Source organism: Eptesicus fuscus, chromosome 7 (assembly GCF_027574615.1).
Source record: "Eptesicus fuscus isolate TK198812 chromosome 7, DD_ASM_mEF_20220401, whole genome shotgun sequence".
Lineage (NCBI taxonomy): Eukaryota > Metazoa > Chordata > Mammalia > Chiroptera > Vespertilionidae > Eptesicus > Eptesicus fuscus.
Window position 1 is genome coordinate 4,371,833 of NC_072479.1, and position 24,200 is coordinate 4,396,032.

At 41.8% G+C, this 24,200-nt stretch overlaps 1 protein-coding gene across 1 annotated transcript in view; it reads right to left on the bottom strand.

The window, feature by feature from the left end:
- Positions 1 to 16,557: 16,557 nt before the first annotated feature.
- The window catches only part of IFT88 (intraflagellar transport 88), a 203,627-nt gene continuing 195,984 nt past the window's right edge, over positions 16,558 to 24,200 (bottom strand). The window contains exons 25-26 of the mRNA XM_054718696.1: positions 17,672 to 17,782; positions 16,558 to 17,427 (exon numbers count right to left, since the gene is read on the bottom strand). Of these exons, the coding sequence (XP_054574671.1) occupies positions 17,306 to 17,427; positions 17,672 to 17,782 (233 nt within the window). The 3' untranslated portion in view covers positions 16,558 to 17,305. The remainder of the gene's footprint in view (positions 17,428 to 17,671; positions 17,783 to 24,200) is intronic.

The following is a 24,200-nucleotide window of genomic DNA, read 5'->3' on the forward strand; positions in this document are numbered from 1 at the left end:
TTTTTTTTTAATATTTCTTTATTGATTTCAGAGAGAAAGGGAGAAGGAGAGAGAGAGAAACATCAATGATGAGAATCATTGATTGGCTGCCTCCAGCACATCCCCTACTGGGGATCGAGCCCATAACCCAGGCATGTGCCCTTGACCAGGAATCGAACCTGGGACCCTTTAGTCCGCAGGCTGATGCTCTATCCACTGAGCCAAACCAGCTAGGGCACCATTGATATTTTAATAGGCATTGCTTTGATTCCATAGATTGCTTTGGGTAGTATGGACATTTTAATGATGATAATTATTCCAATCCATTAACAAGGTATATGTTTCCATTTATTTGTATCTTCCTCAATTTCTTCAATGTTCTATAGTTTTCCAAGTACAGGTCTTTAACTCCCTAGGTTAAATTCATTCCTAGGTACCTTATTTTTTGTTGTTGTTGCAATAGTAAATGGAATTGTTTTCTTAGTTTATTTTTCTGATAGTTCATTATTGGTATACAAAAATGCAACTGATTTCTGGATATTGATTTTGTATACTGCTATTTTGTTGAATTCATTTATTATATGTAGTAGTATTTTGGTGGATTCTTTAGAGTTTTCTCTGTACAATATCATGTCATCTGCAAATAATGACAATTTTACTTCCTCCTTTCCAATTTGGATGCCATTTATTTTTTCTTCTTGTCCTATCACTGTGGCTAGGATTTACAGTACTATGTTGAAATAAGTGGTAAAAACGGACATATCTGTCTTGTTTCTGATATTAAAGAAAATGGTTTTATTTTTTATCCATTGAATATAATTGCTGTAGGTTTTTTGTATGTGGTCTTTATTATGTTGATGTATGATTCCTGTATTCCCACTGTACTGAGAGTTTTTATCATAAATGTGTGCTGCATTTTGTTGAATGCATTCTCTACATACCTGGTATATTGATGTGATCATATGATATATCTTTCATTTATGTGATATTTCATTTTTATTTATTTACAAATATTATACCAACCTTGCATCTCTAGAATAAATACCACACGGTCATGGGGTATGATCTTTTTAATGTACTGCTGGATCCGGTTTGCTAATATTTTGTTGAGGACATTAGCATCTATGTTCTTTAGAGATATTGGCCTGCAATTCTCTTTCTTTGTAGTGTCTTTCTCTGGTTTTGGGATTAGGATAATGCTGGCCTGGTAAAAACAGCTTGGAAGTGTTCCCTCCTCATGAATTTTTTGGGAATACTTTGAGGAGGATAGGTGTTAGTTCTTTTTCAAATGTTTGGCAAAATTTGCCTCTGAAGCCAGCCAGTCCAGGACTTTGGTTTGCTGGAATTTTGTTGATTATTGCTTCAATATCATTAGTTGTTGTCGGTCTATTCAGGTTTTCTGATTCTTCCTGACTTTTGGAAGAATGTATGTTTCTAGGAATTTGTCCACTTTGCTCAGGTTGTCTAATTTGTTGGCATTTAATTGTTTGTAGTATTTCTTTTTACAATCCTTTGTATTTCTGTGGTGTCAGTTGTTACTTCTTCCCTTTCATTTTGGATTTTATCTGTATGGGTCCTCTCTTTGCTTCTTCTTCTTTTTTTTAAAAAATATATTTTATTGATTTTTTTACAGAGAGAAAGAGAGAGGGATAGAGAGTTAGAAACATCGATGAGAGAGAAACATCAATCAGCTGCCTCTTGCACACCCCCTACTGGGGATGCGCCCGCAACCAAGGTACATGCCCCTTGACCGGAATCGAACCTGGGACCTTTCAGTCCGCAGACCGACGCTCTATCCACAGAGCCAAACCGGTTTCGGCCTCTCTTTGCTTCTTGATGAGTCTGGTTAAAGGTTCATCAATGTTGTTTATCTTTTCAAGGAACCAGCTCTTGGTTTCATTGATCTTTAGTATTATTTTTTTAAGTTTCTATGCTATTTATTACCGCTCTGATCTTTACTATTTCCTTTCTTCTACTTACTCTGATATTTTCCTCTTGTTTTCTAGTTCTTTTAGGTGTATGGTTAGATTGTTTACTTGAGATTTTTCTTGCTTCTTGAAGTAGGCCTGTAATACTATGAAATTCCCTCACAGGACTACTTTCACTGTGTCGCATAGATTTGAGGTTGTTGTGTGTTTATTTTCATTTGTTTCCAGGTAATTTTTGATTGACTTTAGAAATGAAGGGAGGGGGAAAGATGGAAACATCAATGATAAGAGAATCATTGATTGGCTGTGTCCTGCACACCCGCTACTGGGGATCAGGCCCGAAAACTAGGCCTGTGCCCTGACCAGAAATCGAACTGAACCTCCTGGTTCATAGGTTGACCCTCAACCACTGAACAACATGGGCTTGGCTGTTTCCAGGTAATTTTTGATTTCTTTTTTTGTCTCATTGGTAACCCATTCATTGTTTAATAACCTGCCCTGTAGACTCCATTGTGTTTGATTGATTTTGAGGTGTTTGGTTTTTTTTAAATTGTACCTGATTTCTAGTTTCATGCCATTGATCTGAGAAGATGCTTGATATGATTTCAATCTTCTTGAATTTGTTAAGACTTATTTTGTGTCCTAACATGTGGTCTATTTTTGAGAATGGTCCATGTGACTTAAGAAGAATATATATTCTGTAGCTTTGGGATGAAATTTTCTGTAAATATAAATTAAATCTATCTGATCTAGTGTGTTGTTAAATGTCTCTGTTTCCGTGGTGATTTTTTGTCTTTAAGATCTATCCATTGATGATAGTGGGGTGTTAAAGTCCCCTTCTATGACTGTCTTGCTGTTGATATCCCTCTTAAAGTCTACCAAGAGTTTATATGTTCCTATATATGGTGCATGTGTTTACAAAGGTTATATCTTCTTATTGTATTGATCCTTTTAGTATTATGCAGTGACCTTCTTTGTCTCTTTTTATGGCCTTTGTTTTGAAGTCTATTTAGTCAGATATAAGTATTACTATCCCAGCTTTTTTTGTTTCATTTGTATGGAATATTTTTTCCATCCCTTCACTTTTGTTCTGAGGCAGGTCTCTTGTAGACAGCATATATATGGGTCTTGTTTTCTTATCTATTCAGCTACTCTATGCCTTTTGATTGTAGCATTTAATCAATTCACATTTAAGGTCATTATTAATAGGTACTTATTGCCATTTTTTTCTTTATGCTTATGATCCTCTCTCTATAGATTTATTTTTCTTCATAAAGTAGTCTCTGTGGCATTTATTGCAATGCTGGTTTGGTGGTAATGAACTCCTTTAGTCTTCTTTTGTCTGGGAAACTCTTTCATTTCATCTTTGATTTTAAATGATAGGCTTGCTGGATAGAGCTGCTTGGTTGCAGCTTTTTATTACTTTGAATACTTCATGCCAATCACTTCCAGCCTGTAGTGTTTCTGTTGAGAAATCAGCTGACAGTCTTATGGGAACTCCATTGTAGGTAACTTACTGTCCCTCTATTGCTGCCTTAAAATTCTCTCTTTGTCTTTAACGTTTGTCATTTTATTTATGCTGTGTCTTGGTATTGGTCTCTTTGTGTTTATCTTGATTGGACTCTCTGTGTTTCCTGAATTTGTGTTTTTCCTTCACCAGGTTGGGGAAGTTTTCTGTCATTATTTCTTTAAACAGGTTCTGTAGCCCTTGCTCACTTTCTTCTCCTTCTGGTATCCGTATGATGCATATGTTACATTTCATGTTGTCTCTAAGTTCCCTTAAACCACCAACATTCTTTTTGCTGCTTTTTTTTTTCCTACCGTGTCTTCCAAATTGCTGATTCGATCCACTGGTTGTTTATTCCTTTCAATATATTCTTTATTTCAGATATGGTATCTTCATTTCCGACCGGTTATTTTTCATGGTTTCTATGTCATTTTTCATTCTGTTGAGCATCCTACTAACCATTACTTTGAACTCTGTTTCTGATCAGTTGCCCGCTTCCATCTCATTTAGCTCTTTTTCTGGAGATTACTAGCATTCTCTCCTTTGGGAACTATTGCTTTTTTTCCCCCTCCCTATTTTGGCTTTCTTTTTGTGTCTGTTTCTATGTATTAGATAGAACTTCTATGATTCCCAGTCTTGGTGTTGTGGCCTTCTGCTGCAGGTGTCCTGTGGGACCCAGTGTTGCAGTCTCCATCTCCTGAGCTGAGTGCTCTAGGAATGTCTCTTGTGTGCATTGTTTGGGCCTTCATGTTGGTAATTGGGTCTTAATTGCTGTTGGCCAATTTGTGGGTGGTTTCAACCATCAGGCTGTCTGACTGTGAGGCTCAACCCTGATCATGGCATGCAAGCTGCTGTGCAGGTGCAATCTCAAGGTGTCTTGTTGGGCTCAGTGGCAAAATCTTCCAGATCACTTGAGCTTCATATTCCAAGAATGTTTCTTGTGGATTATGTATATCTCATGTTATAATTCCAACTTGTTGAATGCTGTTGTGGATGCAGTTAATCTTTCAGGTTGGATGATTATAGGAGTAAACCTCTATCACATTGTATGAGATGTTATGCGGGGGCTGCTTCTCAAGGTTGGGTTATTCCTATCAGGGTATGATTCTTCTGGAATCTTCCTTTGGGTATATAATTTGTGTGGCTGGTTGGGTCAAGCTCTGGTTTCGTCTGAAGCCCACCACTGCTTGTGTTGGTTCTTGGTCCTTTGAGTGTGGTTCAGGTGCAGGTTGCTGTCAGACATTATGTGTAACCAGTTTTGGTCTACCTGTCTAGAATTACCAAGCTGTTCACTGTGTGTGCCTGTGTCTACTTGACTTGGGTGTGTGGGGGAGGGGCCAATCTGTGTAGATGACTTGACTTCCTAGAGCTCTGAGCTGGGATCAGTTCAACAAAAGTCCAAGGTATTCTGAGGTTGGCCTTCACCTGTTGGCTGCTCCACCTGCACCCCCACCCCTTAGTTGCCTGGACTTTCTCCAGAGTCTTATGAAGAAAGACTGTAGAGTGGGCCCATGATGGCCATGCCCCACTGGCCCTTCCACGGGGCTCAAGCTCAGTGGGTCATAGTGACCAGATTGAGCAGACAGGGCTAGCTGGTCTCCTAGTTCAATGCAGCATGGTCTGGCACACAATGGGAAGAACATGGCCCCTGTTCCAGAGCCATACCATTTGGTCTCTGCTACAGTCTTCAAATCCACCCCCCACGAGGAGCACACTGCAGGCTCAGGTTGGGTATAGCCAGCTGTCCTCACTGCAGGATCAAGCTCAGTAAGACAGGACAGGGTCACTGGAATGTGGGCAAGTAGATAAAGCCTTCTTTTAGGAGTGGCACCACTGGGGTGACATGGGAGGGGGGTGAGCTGCACTCTTTCTTTTAGCTCTGTAGCCACACCTGCTCAAGTCCTGGACTGAAGGCTCTGAGATAGATGCACTCTGAATGTCCGGCTCTGAGTGGAGCCTCCTTCCTCCCTTGAAACAGTCCAGCAGGACGTGGCCAGCTGGGGGTTTGAAAACAGATAAAGTCAGTTTTCCATTGTGATGGCACTGGCCCATGAGAAAACTGCATGCCTCCTTCCCATAGCTCTGCAGGCATGCCTTCGGAAACTTTGATGTTGTAGCTGCATTCTGGAGCTCTGGGCTCTCAAATGTGCTGCCTGCTCTCCCTCCCCCCCCTCGCCACTCCCCTTGCAGGACTTGGAGGACCAGATCAAGGCAGCCCTCAACCCTTGGGAGGGAAGCAAACTGCTCACCTTCCCCTAGCTCAACAGTGTACCACCAGAGACCCTGATGGGAGGATCTGAGGGGGACACCTCAAATGACACAGTTCTGAGTTGTGCCCCCTCTCCCCTGTAAAGCTGCACCAGCTGGGCGGTGCCAGCAGGCCTGGGAAGAACAAATCAAGCAGCCCTCCACTGGGCATGGTGCTGGTCCTTGGGAGGGGAGCCATCTGCCCCCTCTGCCTAGCTCTGCAGTGCACTTCCAAAGACCCTAATGGAGGGCTCTGAGGGGCGTTGCACCAAGTTCCCCAGTTCTGAGTTGTGCCGCCTTCCCCCTGAAGAGCTGAGCTTAGTAGGATTTGGCAATGAAGTCAAGGCAGCCCTCTGTTGGGAGTGGCACAGGCCCGTGGGAGGGGGGCAAGTACAAGCCTCACCCTAGTTGTACAGCCCCTGCTGCCACGGACCCTGACAAGGAAGTCCCCAACCTGTGGGAGAGGCAGAGACTGGCCCTTGTCCCAAAGCCACCAGGTCAATGACCATCTGAAAGCCTTTCTGTACTAGATTCTCCAGGTCTCTGTTGGGTGCAGCCAACTGTCCCTTTTGCAGGACTTGAGCTTAGAAGGGTGGTGTCATCAGTATTTGGAGGATGGGGTTAGTGCCCTTTCCTCAGATGGTGCTGTAAGGAGTGCCTGACCCTGGGAGATGGTGCCTGTGGGCAGTGGGGGATGTTGACTCAGGACTGGGACCTCAATAGCCAACCCTCCAGATCTCTGGAGCTATGCTACCCAGATCTTCTCTCTATAGCTTCTGAGTCTTCTATCAGAGCCCTGGATGAGTGTCCAAGAGCATGCTCCTGTGCAATGCTCCTTAGGAGAGTACCCGGGATGGTAGCAGACTTTCTTCTCTTCCCAGCAAAGTCTCTGCTTATTTTTGCTGCCAGATGCTATGTAGGCTCGTCTTCCCAGCCCTGGTGCTCTGGTTTGGGGGTTATGGCATGGGGTTGAGACCCCACTCTCCTCGGGGAGGACTTAAAAATATTTTTATTGGCTTCAGAGATGAAGGGAGAAAGAGAGAGAAAAACATCAACGATGACAGAGAATCATTGTTCATCTGCCTCCTGCACGTCCCACACTGGTGATTGAGCCTACAGCCTGGGCATGTGCCCTGGCTGGGAATTGAACTGTGACCTTCTGGCTCCTAGGTCGATGCTCAACCTCTGAGCCACACCGACTGGGGCTGGGGGGGAACTTATGCAGCCACAATAACCTTCTGGCTTCTCAGCCACTACACTTGGGTGCAGGGACCAACCCTCTTCATGTCTCCGCCCTTCTACCAGTCTCTGTGTAGCTTCTTCTAGCAATCCTTGGATATAATACTCCTGTTCAGGTGTTTTTCAGTTGTTTATTCAGGTTGATTGCTCTATATTTTGGCTGTAAATCCAGTTTGGCACATGGAGGAGGTGTGTGCAGTTTCTACCTTCTCTGCAGCCATCTTTGATCTCCCCTATTGTTTTAATCTATCTATATAAAACCCTAATATGCAAATTGACCAAACGGTGGAACGACCTGCGGAATGACCGGTCGATGGAGAGCAGGGCTGGAGAGTGGGCAGTGCCAGGCCAGCCAAGGAGGGTGCCAGTGGGCAGAGGGAGGCAACCGGTGGCGGCAGTGGCTGGGGGTGGGGCCAGCGAGTGGGTGGCGCCAGGCTGCCAGCCAAGGCAGGTGCCAGCAGGACCCCCCCCCCGATTGCCCTGCCGGTTGCCTCACAGATCGGCCTTGATTGCTGGCCAGGCCTAGGGACCCTTCCCTATATATTGGGAACAGTCTCTTAGATTTAAAAATTAAAACCTGGCAAGGCTACTCTAACACTAAAAAAACAGGATGATGCAGTGATGATATGCATGGACTTTGGCTTACACATTTTGTGGTCAGCCTGATTCTGACACTTATAACTGTGTGACAAAGCCAATTACTTAACTTCTCTCTGCTTCAGTTTTCCACCCATAAGATGGGGAAAATGGTACTAGTGTCTCAGAAGAATCATGTGGTGTACTACTTTTTATAATCAGGGCAAAAAAGAGAGAACATGGCGGCGGGAAGGGAGTGAGCAGTCTGCGCGGCCCCACACCCGCAGGAGGAAATAGAGGGAGCAGCTGAAAGGAGAGGATTCCAGCCCGAATTGGCGAAGGAGAAGCGGCTGGTGAGACAGTTTGCAGCTGGGAAGGGCAGAGATCTCCTGGAAAAAGGTAAAACAAGGATCTGGGCAATAGAATCTGCCGGATCTCTAAACCCAGAAGGTCAGGGGAAAACTACACGGCGCCAAGCCACGTCCCTGAGGACAGGCAAAGTGTCTGAACTTGAGAAAAAGGGTCCACGGGTCTGCGGGAGGTAGTAGATTTTAGACCTTGGAGTCTGATTTGAGATCTGAGCTCAGAGGCAGCCCTGAAGAGCTAACTGCCCGACCGCGCAGTGCCGGCAAGAGAGGAGATTGCAAAGACACGGTCCCGCTTCGCGCCGGGGCCTGCGTCTTTCTCCACTGAACCTAGTTCGTAGGACCTTTCGGATACAGACACCTACCCGTGCTGAGGTACAGGAGAAGGGGAGGAGTGGTGGAACCTGGGGAGAGTGGGCAGAGGTGGAAGCGTGTCTGGGGCTGAGTCACATCGGATCCCGGGTCGCCATTTTCTCCTAAGAGATAACCCCTCCCTCCAGTCTCCAGGCAACCATTATAGCCACACCCAGATACCACTCTGATTAACACTATAGGATTTGAATACTCCCTGAGGCCATAGGTACCGCCCAAAAGAAAAACCTTTAGTATCTATTAAGCAGTTACACTACCAGAGCTCCTCAGAGTGCTTCAGTGTGCCTCGCTGGCAAACTTACCGAGGGTGTTCCTCTGAGCTGCCACTGGGAGTAAGCACCTATCCACCATAGGTACAGCATTAAAAACTGAGTCTGCCCACCCCACAACTACAGAACTCTGGGCAACACAGTCACGCCTTTCCAGAGTGCAGGCCCCCCGAACCATATCACCCCGACAGACGGTTCCTTGGAGCCACTGTGAGTCCCCACTGGGCAAGCGTAATTTCAATTTAGGGTGCAAGACAGAAAAATTGGAATACTACCCTCCACGACTGCTGACCTCTAGACACTGCAGTTGTGCCTCTCAAACTCGCAGGCCTACATCAAGAGAACCCAAATAGTTCAAGTAGGGAACTACACTAGATTACCAAGCCCAGGAGAACTGAGAGATTACATCAGTAGCACCATCACCAAAAGAACCTGGGTAGCAAAGCAACTGAAACTACAATCAAAACATTACAGGAAAACATGGGGAGACAGAAAGGAAATTCTCAAAGGAAGGAACAGGAAGAATCACCAGAAAGGGAGTTAAATGAACTTGAGGCTAGCAGCTTAACAGAAAAAGAATTCAGAGTATTCGTTATAAGGATGTTTAAACGGATGGATGACAAATACACACAACTCAATGAGAACTCTAAGGAGCTGAATGAAAACGTCACCAACATGAAAAGAAACCAAGAGGAGATGAAGAACGACATAGCTGCAATAAAGAACACAATGGAAGGCTTAAAGAGTAGAGTAGAAGAGGCTGAGGACCGCATCAGCGAATTAGAGGACAAGGTAGGAAAAAACACACAAACTCAGCAGCAACTGGAAAGAAGACTTAAAAAGCAAGAGGAGAGCCTAAGGGAGCTTTGGGACGACAAAAAAACGAAACAATATTCGAATAATGGGGATAAAAGAAGGAGAGGAAGAGAAGCAAGGACTAGAAAACCTGTTGGAAGAAATAATGACAGAAAATTTCCCTGATATTGACAAGAAAAAAACTATCCAAGTCCAAGAAGCATTCAGAGTCCCAAACAAGTTGAACCCCAAAAGACCGACATCAAGACACATCATAATTAAATTGACGAACACCAACGACAAAGCAAGAATCTTAAAGGCTGCAAGAGAGAGACAGAAAGTTACCTACAAGGGATCTCCTATCAGAATATCAACTGATTTCTCAACAGAAACACACCAGGCCAGAAAGGAATGGACTGAAATATACAAAGTGATGCAAAACAAGGGACTGAATCCAAGAATACTATATCCAGCAAGGCTATCGATCAAAATTGAAGGTGGAATCAGAAGCTTCACAGACAAAAAAGGGCTAAGAGAGTTCATCACTACCAAGCCGGCAATGAAAGAAATGCTAAAGGGGCTGCTGTAAAAAGAAGATAGAGAAAGGCAAGAAGAAACATAAACACTAAGGAAAAATATGTCAACAAACAGGTACTTATCAATAATAACATTAAACGTAAATGGATTAAATGCACCAATCAAAAGACAAAGGGTAGCTGAATGGATAAGAAAACATGACCCATATATTTGCTGTCTACAAGAGACCCACCTTAGAGCAAAAGATTCACACAGACTGAGAGTGAAGGGATGGAAAAACATTTTTCAGGCAAATGGAAATGAGAAAAAAGCTGGGGTTGCGATACTTATATCAGATAAAATAGACCTCAAAGTAAAGGCCATAATAAGAGATAAGGAAGGCCACTACATAATACTAAAGGGAGCAATCCAGCAAGAAGATATAACTCTGGTAAACATTTATGCACCTAATGCAGGAGCGCCCAAATACATAAAAAATCTCCTGGAAGATATCAAGGGAGAGATCGACATCAATACAATCATAGTAGGGGACTTTAATACACCACTGACATCAATGGATAAATCCTCTGGACAAAAAATCAGCAAAGGAACAGCAATTCTAAATGACACACTAGATCAGATGGACCTAATTGACATCTTCAGAGTATTTCACCCCAAAGCCATGGAATATACGTTCTTCTCAAGTGCACATGGGACATTCTCAAAAATAGACCACATTTTGGGTAACAAGCAAAGTCTCCCCAAATTCAAAAAGACTGAAATCATATCAAGCATTTTCTCAGACCATAATGGCATAATATTAGAAATAAACTACAATAAAAACATTCCTAAAAATTCAAACACTTGGAAACTGAATAGCATGCTACTAAACAATGATTGGGTTATCAATGAGATCAAAGAAGAAATTAAAAACATCTTGGAAATGAATGACAATGAAAACACAACATTGCAAATCCTATGGGACACAATGAAAGCAGTCCTGAGAGGGAAGTGTATAGCTCTACAGGCCTATCTCAAAAAACAAGAAAAAATGCTAATAGATCATCTAACTCAACAACTCAAAGAATTAGAAAGGGAGCAACAAGAAAAGCCCACAGTGAGCAGAAGAAAGGAAATAATAAAGATCAGAGCAGAAATGAATGACATAGAGACCAAAAAAACAATACACAAGATCAACAAAACCAAGAGCTGGTTCTTTGAAAGGATAAACAAGATTGATGAACCTCTAGCCAGGCTCACCAAGAAGCAAAGAGAGAGGACCCAAATAAACAAAATCAGAAATGAAAGAGGTGAAATAACAACAGACCCCAAAGAAATACAAAGGATTGTCAAAAAATACTATGAACAACTCTATTCTAACAAACTAGACAACCTGGAGGAAATGGACACATTCCTAGAAAAACACAACCTTCCAAAACTTACTCAGGAAGAGACTAAAAGTCTCAATAGGTTGATAACTATGGAAGAAATTGAAGCAGTCATCAAAAAACTTCCAGCAAACAAAAGTCCAGGGCCAGACGGGTTCACAGGGGAGTTTTACAAAACATTCAAGGAAGAGCTAAAACCTATCCTCCTCAGACTATTCCAGAAAATTCAAGAAGAAGGGACACTCCCAAGCTCCTTCTATGAAGCCAGCATCACCCTAATACCAAAACCAGATAAAGATAACACAATGAAAGAGAATTACAGGCCAATATCCCTCATGAACATAGATGCCAAAATCCTCAACAAAATTCTAGCAAATCGAATCCAGCAGTACATCAGAAAGCTCATACACCACGACCAAGTAAGATTTATCCCTGGGATGCAAGGATGGTACAATATTCGCAAATCAATAAATATCATACATCACATAAACAAATTGAGAGATAAAAACCATATAGTCATATCAATTGATGCAGAAAAATCATTTGACAAAATCCAACACCCTTTCTTGATAAAAAGTCTCAGCAAGATGGGAATAGAAGGATCATACCTCAACATAATAAAAGCCATATATGACAAACCCACAGCCAACATCATACTCAATGGGCAAAAACTAAAACCATTTCCCCTAAGAACAGGAACAAGACAGGGATGCCCACTCTCACCACTCCTATTCAACATAGTGTTGGAAATACTAGCCATTGCAATCAGACAAGAAGAAGAAATAAAAGGCATCCAAATTGGAAAAGAAGAAGTAAAACTGTCCTTATTTGCAGATGACATGATACTGTACATAGAAAACCCTAAAGACTCCATCAAAAAATTATTAGACTTAATAAATGAATTTGGCAGAGTAGCAGGATACAAAATAAACGCTAAGAAATCTATGGCATTTATATACACCAATAATGATCTTACAGAAAGAGAGACTAAAAACGCAATCCCATTTACCATCACACCAAAAAAATTAAGATACCTAGGAATAAACTTAACTAAGGAGGTAAAAGACCTATACACGGAAAACTATACAACACTGAAAAAACAGATAGAGGAAGACATAAACAGATGGAGGAACATACCATGTTCATGGATTGGTAGAATCAACATCATCAAAATGTCCATACTACCCAAAGCAATCTATACTTTCAATGCACTTCCCATTAAAATTCCAATGGCATACTTCACAGACCTAGAACGAACTTTTCAAAAATTCATCTGGAATAAAAAAAGACCCCGAATAGCTACAGCAATCCTGAGAAAGAAGAATAAAGTAGGAGGGATCTCAATACCAGATTTCAAGTTATATTACAAAGCCACTGTTCTCAAAACTGCCTGGTATTGGCACAAGAACAGACATATAGACCAATGGAATAGAATAGAGAACCCAGAAATCGATCCAAATCGCTATGCTCAATTAATATTTGATAAAGGAGGTATGAACATACAATGGAGTCAAGACAGTCTCTTCAATAAATGGTGTTGGGAAAATTGGACAGATACATGCAAAAAAAAATGAAACTAGATCACCAACTTACACCATACACAAAAATAAACTCAAAATGGATCAAGGACTTAAACATAAGACAGGAAACCATAAAAATACTAGAGGAATCTACAGGCAGAAAAATCTCTGACATATGCCAAAAGAACTTCTTCACTGATACTGCTCCTAGGGCAATGGAAGCTAAAGAGAAAATAAACAAATGTGATTACATCAAAATAAAAAGCTTTTGCACAGCAACAGAAACCATCAATAAAACAACAAGAAAGCTCACTGCATGGGAGAACATATTTGCCAATGATGTCAACGATAAGGGTTTAATCTCCAACATTTACAGGGAACTCATGCAGCTTAACAAAAAGAAGATAAACAACCCAATCAAAAAATGGGCAACTGATCTAAATAGAAACTTTTCGAAAGAAGACAGAAGGAAGGCCAAGAGACATATGAAAACCTGCTCTAAATCACTAATCATCAGAGAGATGCAAATCAAAACAACAATGCGGTACCATCTCACACCTGTCAGAATGGCCATTATCAACAAGTCAACAAATGACAAGTGCTGGCGAGGATGTGGAGAAAAAGGAACCCTCGTGCACTGCTGGTGGGAATGCAGACTGGTGCAGCCACTGTGGAGAACAATATGGAGTTTCCTTAAAAAACTAAAAATAGAACTCCCATTTGACCCAGTGATCCCTCTTCTAGGAATATATCCTAAGAAACTGGAAACATCAATCAGAAAGGATAAATGCACCCATATGTTCATAGCAGCACAATTCACCATAGCTAAGATTTGGAAACAGCCTAAGTGCCCATCAGCAGATGAATGGATTAAAAAACTGTGGTACATCTACACAATGGAATACTACGCTGCAGTAAAAAAGAAGGAGCTCTTACCATTTGCAACATTATGGATGGAGATGGAGAACATTATGCTTAGTGAAATAAGCCAGGCAGAGAAAGATAAGTATCACATGATCTCACTCATTTGTGGAATATAAGGAACAACATAAACTGATGGGGGAAAAAATAGATCCAGAAACAGAGAAACATCAATCAGAATGTCAAACCTCAGGGAAGAAATTGTGAGGTAACCAGAAACCCAAGAATGCACGAGAACACCTTTCCAGCCATGCTAGCAATCATCAGATGTAAGGTAATTTTACCTGGGACAAGAGGGTAAGTATTTTGGACTTATGCTCCTGACTCTTCATGGGTAAGACCACTCATATAGGCTGATCCCCTGACTAACGTAGTCACCAATAATACCAAACACCTTGGTTATCCAGGAGGTCCATGGGGGGGGGGGGGGGGCAAGAAAGTATAAATACACAGGGGTCTCCACCCAGCTTCCCTTTTGTATGACACAAAATCAAAACAATGCCCCTTTGTGTGTACAATTAAAGAGAGGTTTCTGGCTTGTGTGGACACCAAAGAAAGGGTGTCACTACTATCACTACTTGCCCGTGGTAGAAGTGCAGAAAATGTAACCAAGACCTTGTCTATACAAAAAGAAATAGACAGCCAGTTTGAAAGGGTATTGCCATGGACTAGCACAAAGAATATCCTTACATGATATTATTCTACACTGTCATTAAAAATTTTCCCAGACTTGGATCACCCCCATTACATATAATAATTCCTCACACCCATGGGGGGGGGGGGGGAATCATCTGTTTGGTGCTTGGAGACAAACGTAACACATCTCTAGATATTTTAGAATTACAACAGCATATTATATAATTACCCCAAACAAACTTACAAACTAATTCTTTGAATGTCTGGCAGCAATTTAAAAAGGACATGAAAGGGTTTAATCCCTTCCACTATGTAGAGGGCCCCCTGGGAAGGCACCTGAGCATTCTAAATTGGCCCCTCTTGCCCTTTTAGCCAAGAGGGACCTGCTTCTCACAATCCAATTGTCCACAGCTGTTGCCTGACCTTCTGTTCATGCCAAGGGTGAAACCTCATGATGGCTGGTACCATGGATGTGTCTCTTGCCCAGTGGGGTGAGCTGGGCCTCCTTGGAGAAGAAACCTGGGTTCCACAAGATATGTGATCAGTGCTGGGACCCTGCCAGCAGGCGAGGGGATTCCAAGACAGGTGCTGGGCGCGGAGGCCATGGGGGCATAGGCGACCAAGGAGACAGAACTAAACCTCACATCACCCTGCTTGGCCCCGGAGGATGGCTGGTTAGCCAGAGACGGGTAAGATTCCTCAGGGAAGGAACAACCTAAGACAGGCACAGTCACACAGGGGCCATCAGGAGAGAACTTGGGGGTCAACAGAGGTGGGGCACAGACCTTCATCCCCCCCAAGTTTGCAGGGGCCTGAACCCTCACCCCTGCTGAAGGAGATCTCCTGCCCCCATGGCTGCTCAGCTTCACATGCCCAGCTCAAATCGGGACCCAGGTAACAGAGACTTGGCCGACAGCAGATGCCCTCTCACCGCAACAAGACTTGATGGAGATGTCTTGCACCCATGATCCGGGGAACTGGGGTCTAGGATATCTAAATCCAGCCTAGCACCAGGAATGCTCAGGGCCTACTCAAGAAGGCAAATAATCCTCTCCACTAATAATTACAGGGTAAACAAGATGGTTGTTAGAGTATTAAATTTGACAGTAAAATAGTAGTCAAGTTTTCAGACTAATTTAAATTGGCCAACCAAAATAAGCAAATACTCTAGAAAAATCAATTGTACTGGACAAAAAAGCTGTTACTAAAGTGTTAACTAAAATTTTTATTGGTAGTTCATCTCATGGTAAAATTGCATAACATATAATGAACCTAAAGCAGTCACATTTTAGTGCAAAAAAGTAAAATTTAAAAGCTATCAAGATTACAGCATAAAATTTCCAAAAGCCTCCCAATATTTAAACCAAAAAAGGGGGGATAGTAGAAGAATATCATGTAAGGAAAAATATCCTGCAAATAAATTACATCTAGAAAATTTTTACTTTAGAAAATTAACTTTCATTTGTAATGCTAACAGCAAGTCACCCAGGTAAAACATACATGGTGTCAAAACAAGCCAAAGGAAAATCATTTGGGCAAAAAAATGAAAAAGGATCGCAAATCAAATTCATAGAAAATATTCCTTTATTAACTTTTGGTCGAGAATATGTTTGTATATTTTCAGAAAACAACTCTGAGACATGTGGATTCCTGCAATAGAGAGGAATTGACAGGAGTGCTCCAGCCATGAAGTCAGAAGAGAAACAGTCCAGAGATGGAAGACGCTGACGATGCCTTGCCATACTAGCAGTCAGCAGATATGCGTCACTGCAGATTGCCCAGGACCAAACCAGAGAGGGTCGGACCTGCAATACCACCATTTGTCCACCATCCAGAACTGAAATATCATTGCTGTTATGAACACATTAACAACTGTTGGACACAGAAACCGGGACTCAAAAGAACTGTTGGCCCAGAAAGAAACTCACTACAGACTGATTCATTTGCCTCTCAGCATAACCATTATTGCTTGTCTCATTTTCAGTTCCTATAAGTGTATTCCTAGTATCACATGAGCTCACTCATCTAGGGGAAAAGATGAACAACATAGACTGAAGAACAAGAACAGCATCCATCAGACTGTCAGACCTCAGAGGGAAGGTAGGGGAGGGTGGGGACAAGGGAGATAGATCAACCAAAGGACTTGTGTGCTTGCATATGAGCCTAACCAATGATCACGGACAACAGGGGGAGGGGGACTTGTGTGTGGGGGGGATTGGGAAGGGAGCGGGGGGAGGGGGGGTGAGGACAAATATGTGATACCTTAATCAATAAAGTAATTTAAAAAAAAAATCAGGGCAAAAAAAAATGTAGCTGCCCATACAACAGCAAGATGCCTTTCACCTGTATGAAAAGTATGGTCACTGGTGCACGCAACGTCCCAGGTTGTAAGAGGGATGTCCGACTGCTGGTTTAGGCCTGTAAATTGGCAGTCGGACATCCCCCAAGGGGTCCCAGATTGTGTGAGGGCACTGGCTGGGCTGAAAGACCTTCCCCCTCCCTCGCCCATGCATGAATTTTGTGCACCGGGCTTCTAGTAGTAATTTAATCCCCACTCAGGCAAATTTCCAAAAAAGTATAGTTTCCAAACTCGAAGCAATTTAGCTTGACTAAATATCCAGCAATGATGTGTCCTAGCATAGTATTATTCAAGCTTCAATCCAAGAAATCAATGTAGTTTTCATTATAACACTTTAAAAAGGAAATTATAGAAAATAGCATACACTGCAGTATTAAAGATAATTTTTATGCATACGTGTGTTTGTGATAACTGGTTGTCCAACAAAATTCATTTCTTACTTGGTTGGGGGAGGGGTCAATGTTTTCAAAAGGGTAAGGAAGTCATAGCTTAACGGATTAGTTTCACATGTTTTTTTTTTCCATTAAAAAAAAAACAAGACTTAAACCCATACTCATAGAACACAATACACTTATTAAAAACTTTGGAAGTGTACAAAATTAAAGTTTGTATATCTAATCCAAGGTTTAACATGGGTGTTATCTTGAAAGGTAATTTCTTTCCTTTAATAAATAACATAATATACATATTATTCAGGAAGCAAATCATCTCCTAACTCTTCATCAGCAAAATCATCCTCCTCCAGTCTTTTCTTGGCCGCAGTCTTTGGTCTTTCTACTTGAGGGCCAAGTGGATCCACATATGAGGCATCTAGGTTCAAAACAGATAGTTCCATTAGAATGATATAAAAAAAATAACAACAAAACAAACATGAAGCCAGTTAGTCTCATAATCAAAACTGTGAGAACAAAGCAGAGTAAACAGAAATGCTCTCCCAAGTCATTTCAATTCTCTGTACATATGAAATTCTTAATGCCCAATTATACATTTTTGCCGTCTCACCAGTTTTCGGACCTGCTGTGCCTGTGGGCTGGGTGGGGACATGGGCACTTGCCTATTTCTTTGTGACTGCTACTCTCGTAAGGCTCGTTTGTCCCGGGTAAAGCTCTGAGCTTGGCACTCAGCTGTTCACCTTTACTGTTGGCACTACAGTTCTGGCCACTGTCTGAAAATACAAAAATAAAAACGCACTTGTGTTTAACCTGTTGAGAAAACAATACTACATCATGAAGTTAAAGCATACTTATTTACCAAGGTTGTTTCGCTTGAAGCCAATGTATTTTTTCAAATGTGTGCTTAATTATAGGTTTCAATTTTACCAATTCACTTGTGAAAAGTTAGAGACTACTTTGCCAAGTTTAATCTAGCAAAGAACAAAGCAACTGGAGAAAGAACAAATAGTTAGTGTTAAGATCAATATGAGCTGTGTCATCAACCTCATATCAAGGCAGCTGAGTGGCCCTAAAACCACATCAAATAGAAAAAACACACACAAAAAAACCAAAAAGAGACTATTCAAGCTCAAACTAGGTATGAGATAGCATAGATATACAATCCATTTTCTTCAAACGTTTGAAGAATATTCATATAGAAGAACGTTAGATTTGCCCTGCATAGTACAATCGATTTTGGCTCAATATAAGGAAAAACTTGAAAAGGATGACAGTGTCTGAATATGGAATGGCTGCCATGGGAAATAATGCAATTCACATCACTGAAGAATTTCAAATAAAGTTGAACACTCACATTAGTAAGAAATATTACTAATACATTTAGTAATATTATATATAGTAGTACTTTAAATTTATTATATATTTTAAAAGAACCACTCCTCCAGTCCCACAATTTTTATTTCTTCCTCTTAAAATAACCACAATATTCTTTTTGTTTTGTTTTGTTATGAAAGCTTCACTTTCAACGAGAGTAGTCCACAGATATGCTCTGATCATTTCTGAGTATACTTTATATTTTAGCTTATTGACAATGTCAATAAATATACTTCAAAACAAGATGGCCTTTAAAATACCCACATTTTAAGGCTGGTCAAACAAACCAAAATTATAAGTCCTCTCTGGGTTCTTATAAAAAACTTACTATTTCCCTGCATTGTTGACATTATTAAAAATAAAATGCAATGAATGTGACCACATATTTTATTTTGTTCTTCTCTAATTTTTTTATTTTGGTACAATTAAGTCAAATTTTTTTCATCTACAAATGCAAATGGGGGTCTTTCAAAGTGCCTGAGTGAGCTCAGCTAAAGAAAGTTTGAAAACTATTGCTCTGGGCAATATTGCTTTCACTTCACTTTTCACACAGATATAAGTTATCTATATGAATATAACAAAACCCCAACATCTCTCTCAGGCATCCAAAGCCTTTCTGAAATCCTAATGTATAATTCCAAGACTGAAGGACTACAGTCCCATGGAAAGAACTTCTTCTTCTTCTTTTTTTTTTAAGAACAATCTTTTAAAGATGAAAACTGGCCCTAGCTGGTTTGGCTCAGTGGATAGAGCATCGGCCTGTGGACTGAAGAATCCCAGGTTCGATTCCGGTCAAGGGCACATGCCTGGGTTGTGGGCTCAATCCCCAGTGGGGGGCATGCAGGAGGCAGCCAATCAATGACTCTCATCATTAATGTTTCTATCTCCCTCCCTCCCTCTCCAATTCCTCTCTGAAATAAAAAAAAATATTTAAAAAAAAGATGAAAAGTGACTTCCTCAGAAAACTTTAGTTGTCCAATTGAAAAGTCATGAATAGAATTGTTAAATATTTTCTATATTATAAAGACCACTAAGGGTATAATGTGAATATCTTCATTTCATCATTTTCATAAACTTTCATGGAGCAACACTGCCATACTTAGGCAGGTAAAAATGAAGCAATATTTGTAAGTTGGGGTGGGTTTTATGTCCTACAAACAACAATTACTATTTCATAGAGGGAAGATAAAAACAAATAAGTTCAGAAAATTGAATTGTGAAATCAATTTATCTGAATTATCAATCAATTAACACTTAAACTTCCAAATGATACTTTTATTTTATAAGAGAAAAAAATATTAAAATCACAGAATTTAGAGTAACAAGGAATTTTGAAACTTACCTGTACCAGTAAAAAAAGAATATTCCTATAAAATGTACAATGTATATAAAGAGATAATTCCCAAAGCAAAATCACAGATGGACAATAAACATATAGAAATGGTTAAGCTTACTTAACCTTATAAACATAGTAAGTTAAAAAAAAGCAAGCCAGACACTATATACTGAATACCTTTTTAGAAAGCTTAAACACAAGCAAAATTAAATATATTGTTTGCATACATGGTAAAATTATATATGAAAAGGCAAGAAACTGAAAAATGTAAACCTCAATATATATCCTATATAATAAAAGCCTAATATGCTAAGTGTCTGGGTGACCAGTCGGCCATTCAACCAATCAAAGCGTAATATGCTAATGATACGCTAAGGCTGCTCAACTGCTCGCTGTGACATGCACTGACCACCAGGGGGCAGATACTCTGACTGGTAGGTTAGCTTGCTGCTGGGGTCCAGCTGATCGGGACTGAGTGAGACAGGCCGGACATGCCCTGGAGCCCTCCTTCAGTCCCTCTCTGGCTGGCCAACCTCCCGTGTCCGTCCCCGGCCCCGATCATGCACCAGTGGGGTCCCTCGGCCTGGCCTGCACCCTCTCACAATCCAGGACCCCTCAGGGGATCTCGGAGAGCCGGTTTCAGCCCAATCCCGCAGGCCAGGCTGAGGGACCCAACTGGTGTACGAATTCGTGCTCCGGGCCTCTAGCCTATATAATAAAAGCCTAAGCGACCGTTACAGCAGAATGACTAGAATGAATGGTCGCTATGATGCACAATGACCACCAGGGGGCAGATGCTCAATGCAGAAGCTGCCCCTGGTGGTCGCTGCACTCCCACAGGGGTACTGACGCTCAGCCAGAAGCCTGGCTCATGGCTGGTGAGTGTAGCTGCCATGGCATTGGGAGCCTCTCCTGACTCTGCAGCAGCAGGCTGGGTTGAGCGTGAGCGGTGCCCGACCCCGTTTGGGGCTTCTCCCTGGCCGCCTGCCGCTTGGTAAACTGCCACATCTCTCAGGGAATGTCCGACTAAGGTTTAGGCGAGGGCACAGGCTGGACTGAGGGGACCCCCCCCCCCCAGTGCACAAATTCCATGCACTGGGCCTCTAGTAAAATATAAAACTCATAGTAGTTATGCGTGAAAGAGGCAGAAGACAGAATGCACATAGATAGGTATAACAGTAATGTTCTGGTTCTAATGTTTTATGATGACTTCATTAATTTTAATTTTATTAATATGCTTCTTAACAGCACTATACAGATTCTTTTGTAGATATCAAACATTACATATTTTAAAATTCATATAATTCTAAACGTAGGATTCAATATCACCTATTAAAATTACTAAGATTAAAAAATATCAGAGTAGCAAGTGAAATGAACAAATTTTCTAAGATTTGGTAGTATACTGGTATATCAAAAGATTTAAAGTTTTCCTGTCAGCAAGATAATGGAACAGGAAGCCCCAGACCTTGTTCCTTTACAAAGACATTGCCTATGATCCAAAAGCCTTCACGAGAACTCCAGAAACCAGTTAGGGAGCTCAAAGGCAAGAACAACTTTATTGAAACAGGTAAGAAAATCAATTTTATTTCAACTGTGTCAGCCCCTACTCAGAGCCAGCATAGCCGACATTTTGGGGGAAAAGCCCAACTTGCAGGTCTCCCTTGGGAAGAAAGACAACATAGACTATATATCCAACATTTGGGTTTTTCATAGATCTGCCTGAGAGACTGGTCTGGAGTGCTCCTGAGTAACCAGCATATTCTGGATGCCTAAGAACTGCTAAGAACACAAAAGAGCTCAGTGGGTTGTTGAAGCATCAGAGGACCTGCCCCACTACAGACAAAAGCTGGCACAGCTTGTTATGATCAGGAGAATGTGTCCAACTCATGGCTTCTTCCTCAGCAGGGAAATATTGAAATGAAATGTACATCCAACATGCCAGCTTTCTGGGGGGCTGTCCAAGGTCTGGTTTCTGTCACATGTGACTCGGAGCACTAAAGAGGAACTGGCATATTTTGGATACTTGTGGGCTGCAGAGGACAAATGGGGGTTCAGCAGCTTGTTGCAGTGCCAGAGGTTCTGCAGTACACCAGAGGAACAAAAGATTACAAATCTTGAAAAAGAAACCATCAAACCTCTCAGATTGGGAAGTTTGCACATAGAAGCAGAACAAAGATGCATCCCCGAAAAATTCTCAATCTCTAGCAGGGCTGATGGGTGAAGGTCAAAGCCAGTACAAAAAGAATGGGAGAAGTGGCTGTTTTTTTTATTCAAATGAAAACACAACAAAAAGTAACAAGATACACAAAGAAACATGATCCAAAGAAACAAAATAAATCTCCAGAAGTTGACTCTAAAGAAATGGAGATCTATGAACCACCTAACAAAGAATTCAAAGTAATTGTCTTAAATAAGCTCAATGTGCTACAAAAGAACACAGACAATAAATAAAATTAGAAAAATCAAGCATGGACAAAAGGAGGCTATCAACAAAGAGATAGAGATAATAAAAAAGAACCAAATAGACATTCTGGAGCTGAGGATTACAATAATACAGTAACTGAGTTAAAAAAAATCACTACAAGGGCTCAAGAACAAACATAATCAAACATAAAGAACCTGTGACCCAGCGGAGTAGCTCAGTTGGTTGATCACTGTCCTGTGCACTGCAGGGGTGCTGGTCGATTCCCAGTCAGGGCACATACCTAGGTTGCAAGTTTGACCACTGTTGGGGCACATACCTGGGTTGTAGGTTTGACCCCCAGTTGGTGCACATGCAGAGGGAAACCAATCAAAGTTTTCCTTTCACATCAATGTTTCTTCTCCCCCTTCCTTTCTCTAAGCATGTCCTCAAGCGACAATGAAAAAAAAAAAAAAAAGAATTTGTGAACTCAAGATAGATAATTTGAAAATATAAAGTCAGAGGGACAAAACAAACATGAAGGAAGGAAGGAAGGAAAGAAGGAAGGAAGGAAGGAAGGAAGGAAGGAAGGAAGGAAGGAAGGAAGGAAGGAAGGAAGGAAAAGAAAGAGGAAAGAAAGAGGAAAAATTAAGAAAGCCTAAGAGAATAATGAGACACTGTAAATAGATCAATACATGTACTATGGGAGACCTAGAAGAAGAAAGAGAATGAGACAGAGATTAATTAAAGAAATGATCAATGAAAACTTGCCAAATATGAGGAAGGAAATGAACATCTAAGTTCAAGAAGCTCAAAGGCCTCCAACTAGAATGTACCCAAAAAGATCCACATGGAGACACATTATAACCAAAAGAGAATCTTAAAACCAGCAAGAGAAAAGTGACTAATCATGTACAAGGTAATTAGAATGATGATCAACAGATTTCTCAGCAGAAACATTACAGGCCAGAAGGGAGTGAGATGATATATTCAAAGTGCTGAAAGAGAAATCTTCCAACCAAGAATATTTTATCTGGCAAAACTGTCCTTCAAAAGTAAAGGAGAAGTGGAGGACCAAGATGGCGGCATAGGCAAAACCCTGTACTCGCTGCCTCCCACAACTACATAAAAATGACAACTAAAATACAGAACAACTATCATCCAGAACCACTGGAAAGTACTGAATGGAAGTACTACAACTAGAGAAGTAAAGAAGAAAGCACACCGAGACTGGTAGGAGGTGTGGAGGTGCGGGACAGGCTGGTCCGGCAGCCATGTGGACTGCTTTTTTAATCAGGAGGGAGATTGCCTCTGTGGAGGCTGCCAGGAGGAGCAAGGGATCCCAGCCCCACACCAGACGCCTAGCCCAGGGTCCCAGAGCTGGGAAAGGAGTCCCTACGGGCCGGGTCATAAGAACTACGGACTGTAAAAATCAGTGCGCATTGGGGCTGAGTGACACACAGGCTGCTAGAGATCCAGCTGCTCCTCTTAAAAGGCCGGCACCACGAACTGAATTTACAAGCTCCCACTTCCTCTGAGCTCCAGTGCTGGGCGAGGCTCTGGGGGACCCAGACAAATACGGGGAGAAACTGGACTGTCTGACATCAGGGCAGAAACTCAGGGGCGGCTTTCTTCAAGATGGAGGTGCTCCCAGCTGTCATTGTTCCTGGGTTGAGACCTCCACAGTTGCAGGGCTGACTGGCAGCCATTTCTGTTTGCTCTGCCCTGGTGATTCCCTCAGATTCTGCCCCACCCAATTTACCCAAGCTGTGGGTAACAGCTTTTGCATATGAATGGCCTGTCCTTTCTCCGGCTAAAAACCTGGGTCAGGGAGACCCAAATCTATCAATAAAGGGCCCCCCAAACCGGCACCAGCACCAGCCTGCCTTGCTTCATAGCGGGGCCTCTTCCAAACCCAATACAAAGAGGAGGAATCTGCAGATCTCTCTGTAGCTCCTGTGGGTGGCTCCAGGCAGTGGCTGACTTTGTACCTCCCTGGAGACCCAAGAGCCAGTGTACCCAGTGGTCAGATTACAACTTTTCACATCCATAAGAGACACACTCAAGGTGCAGACTC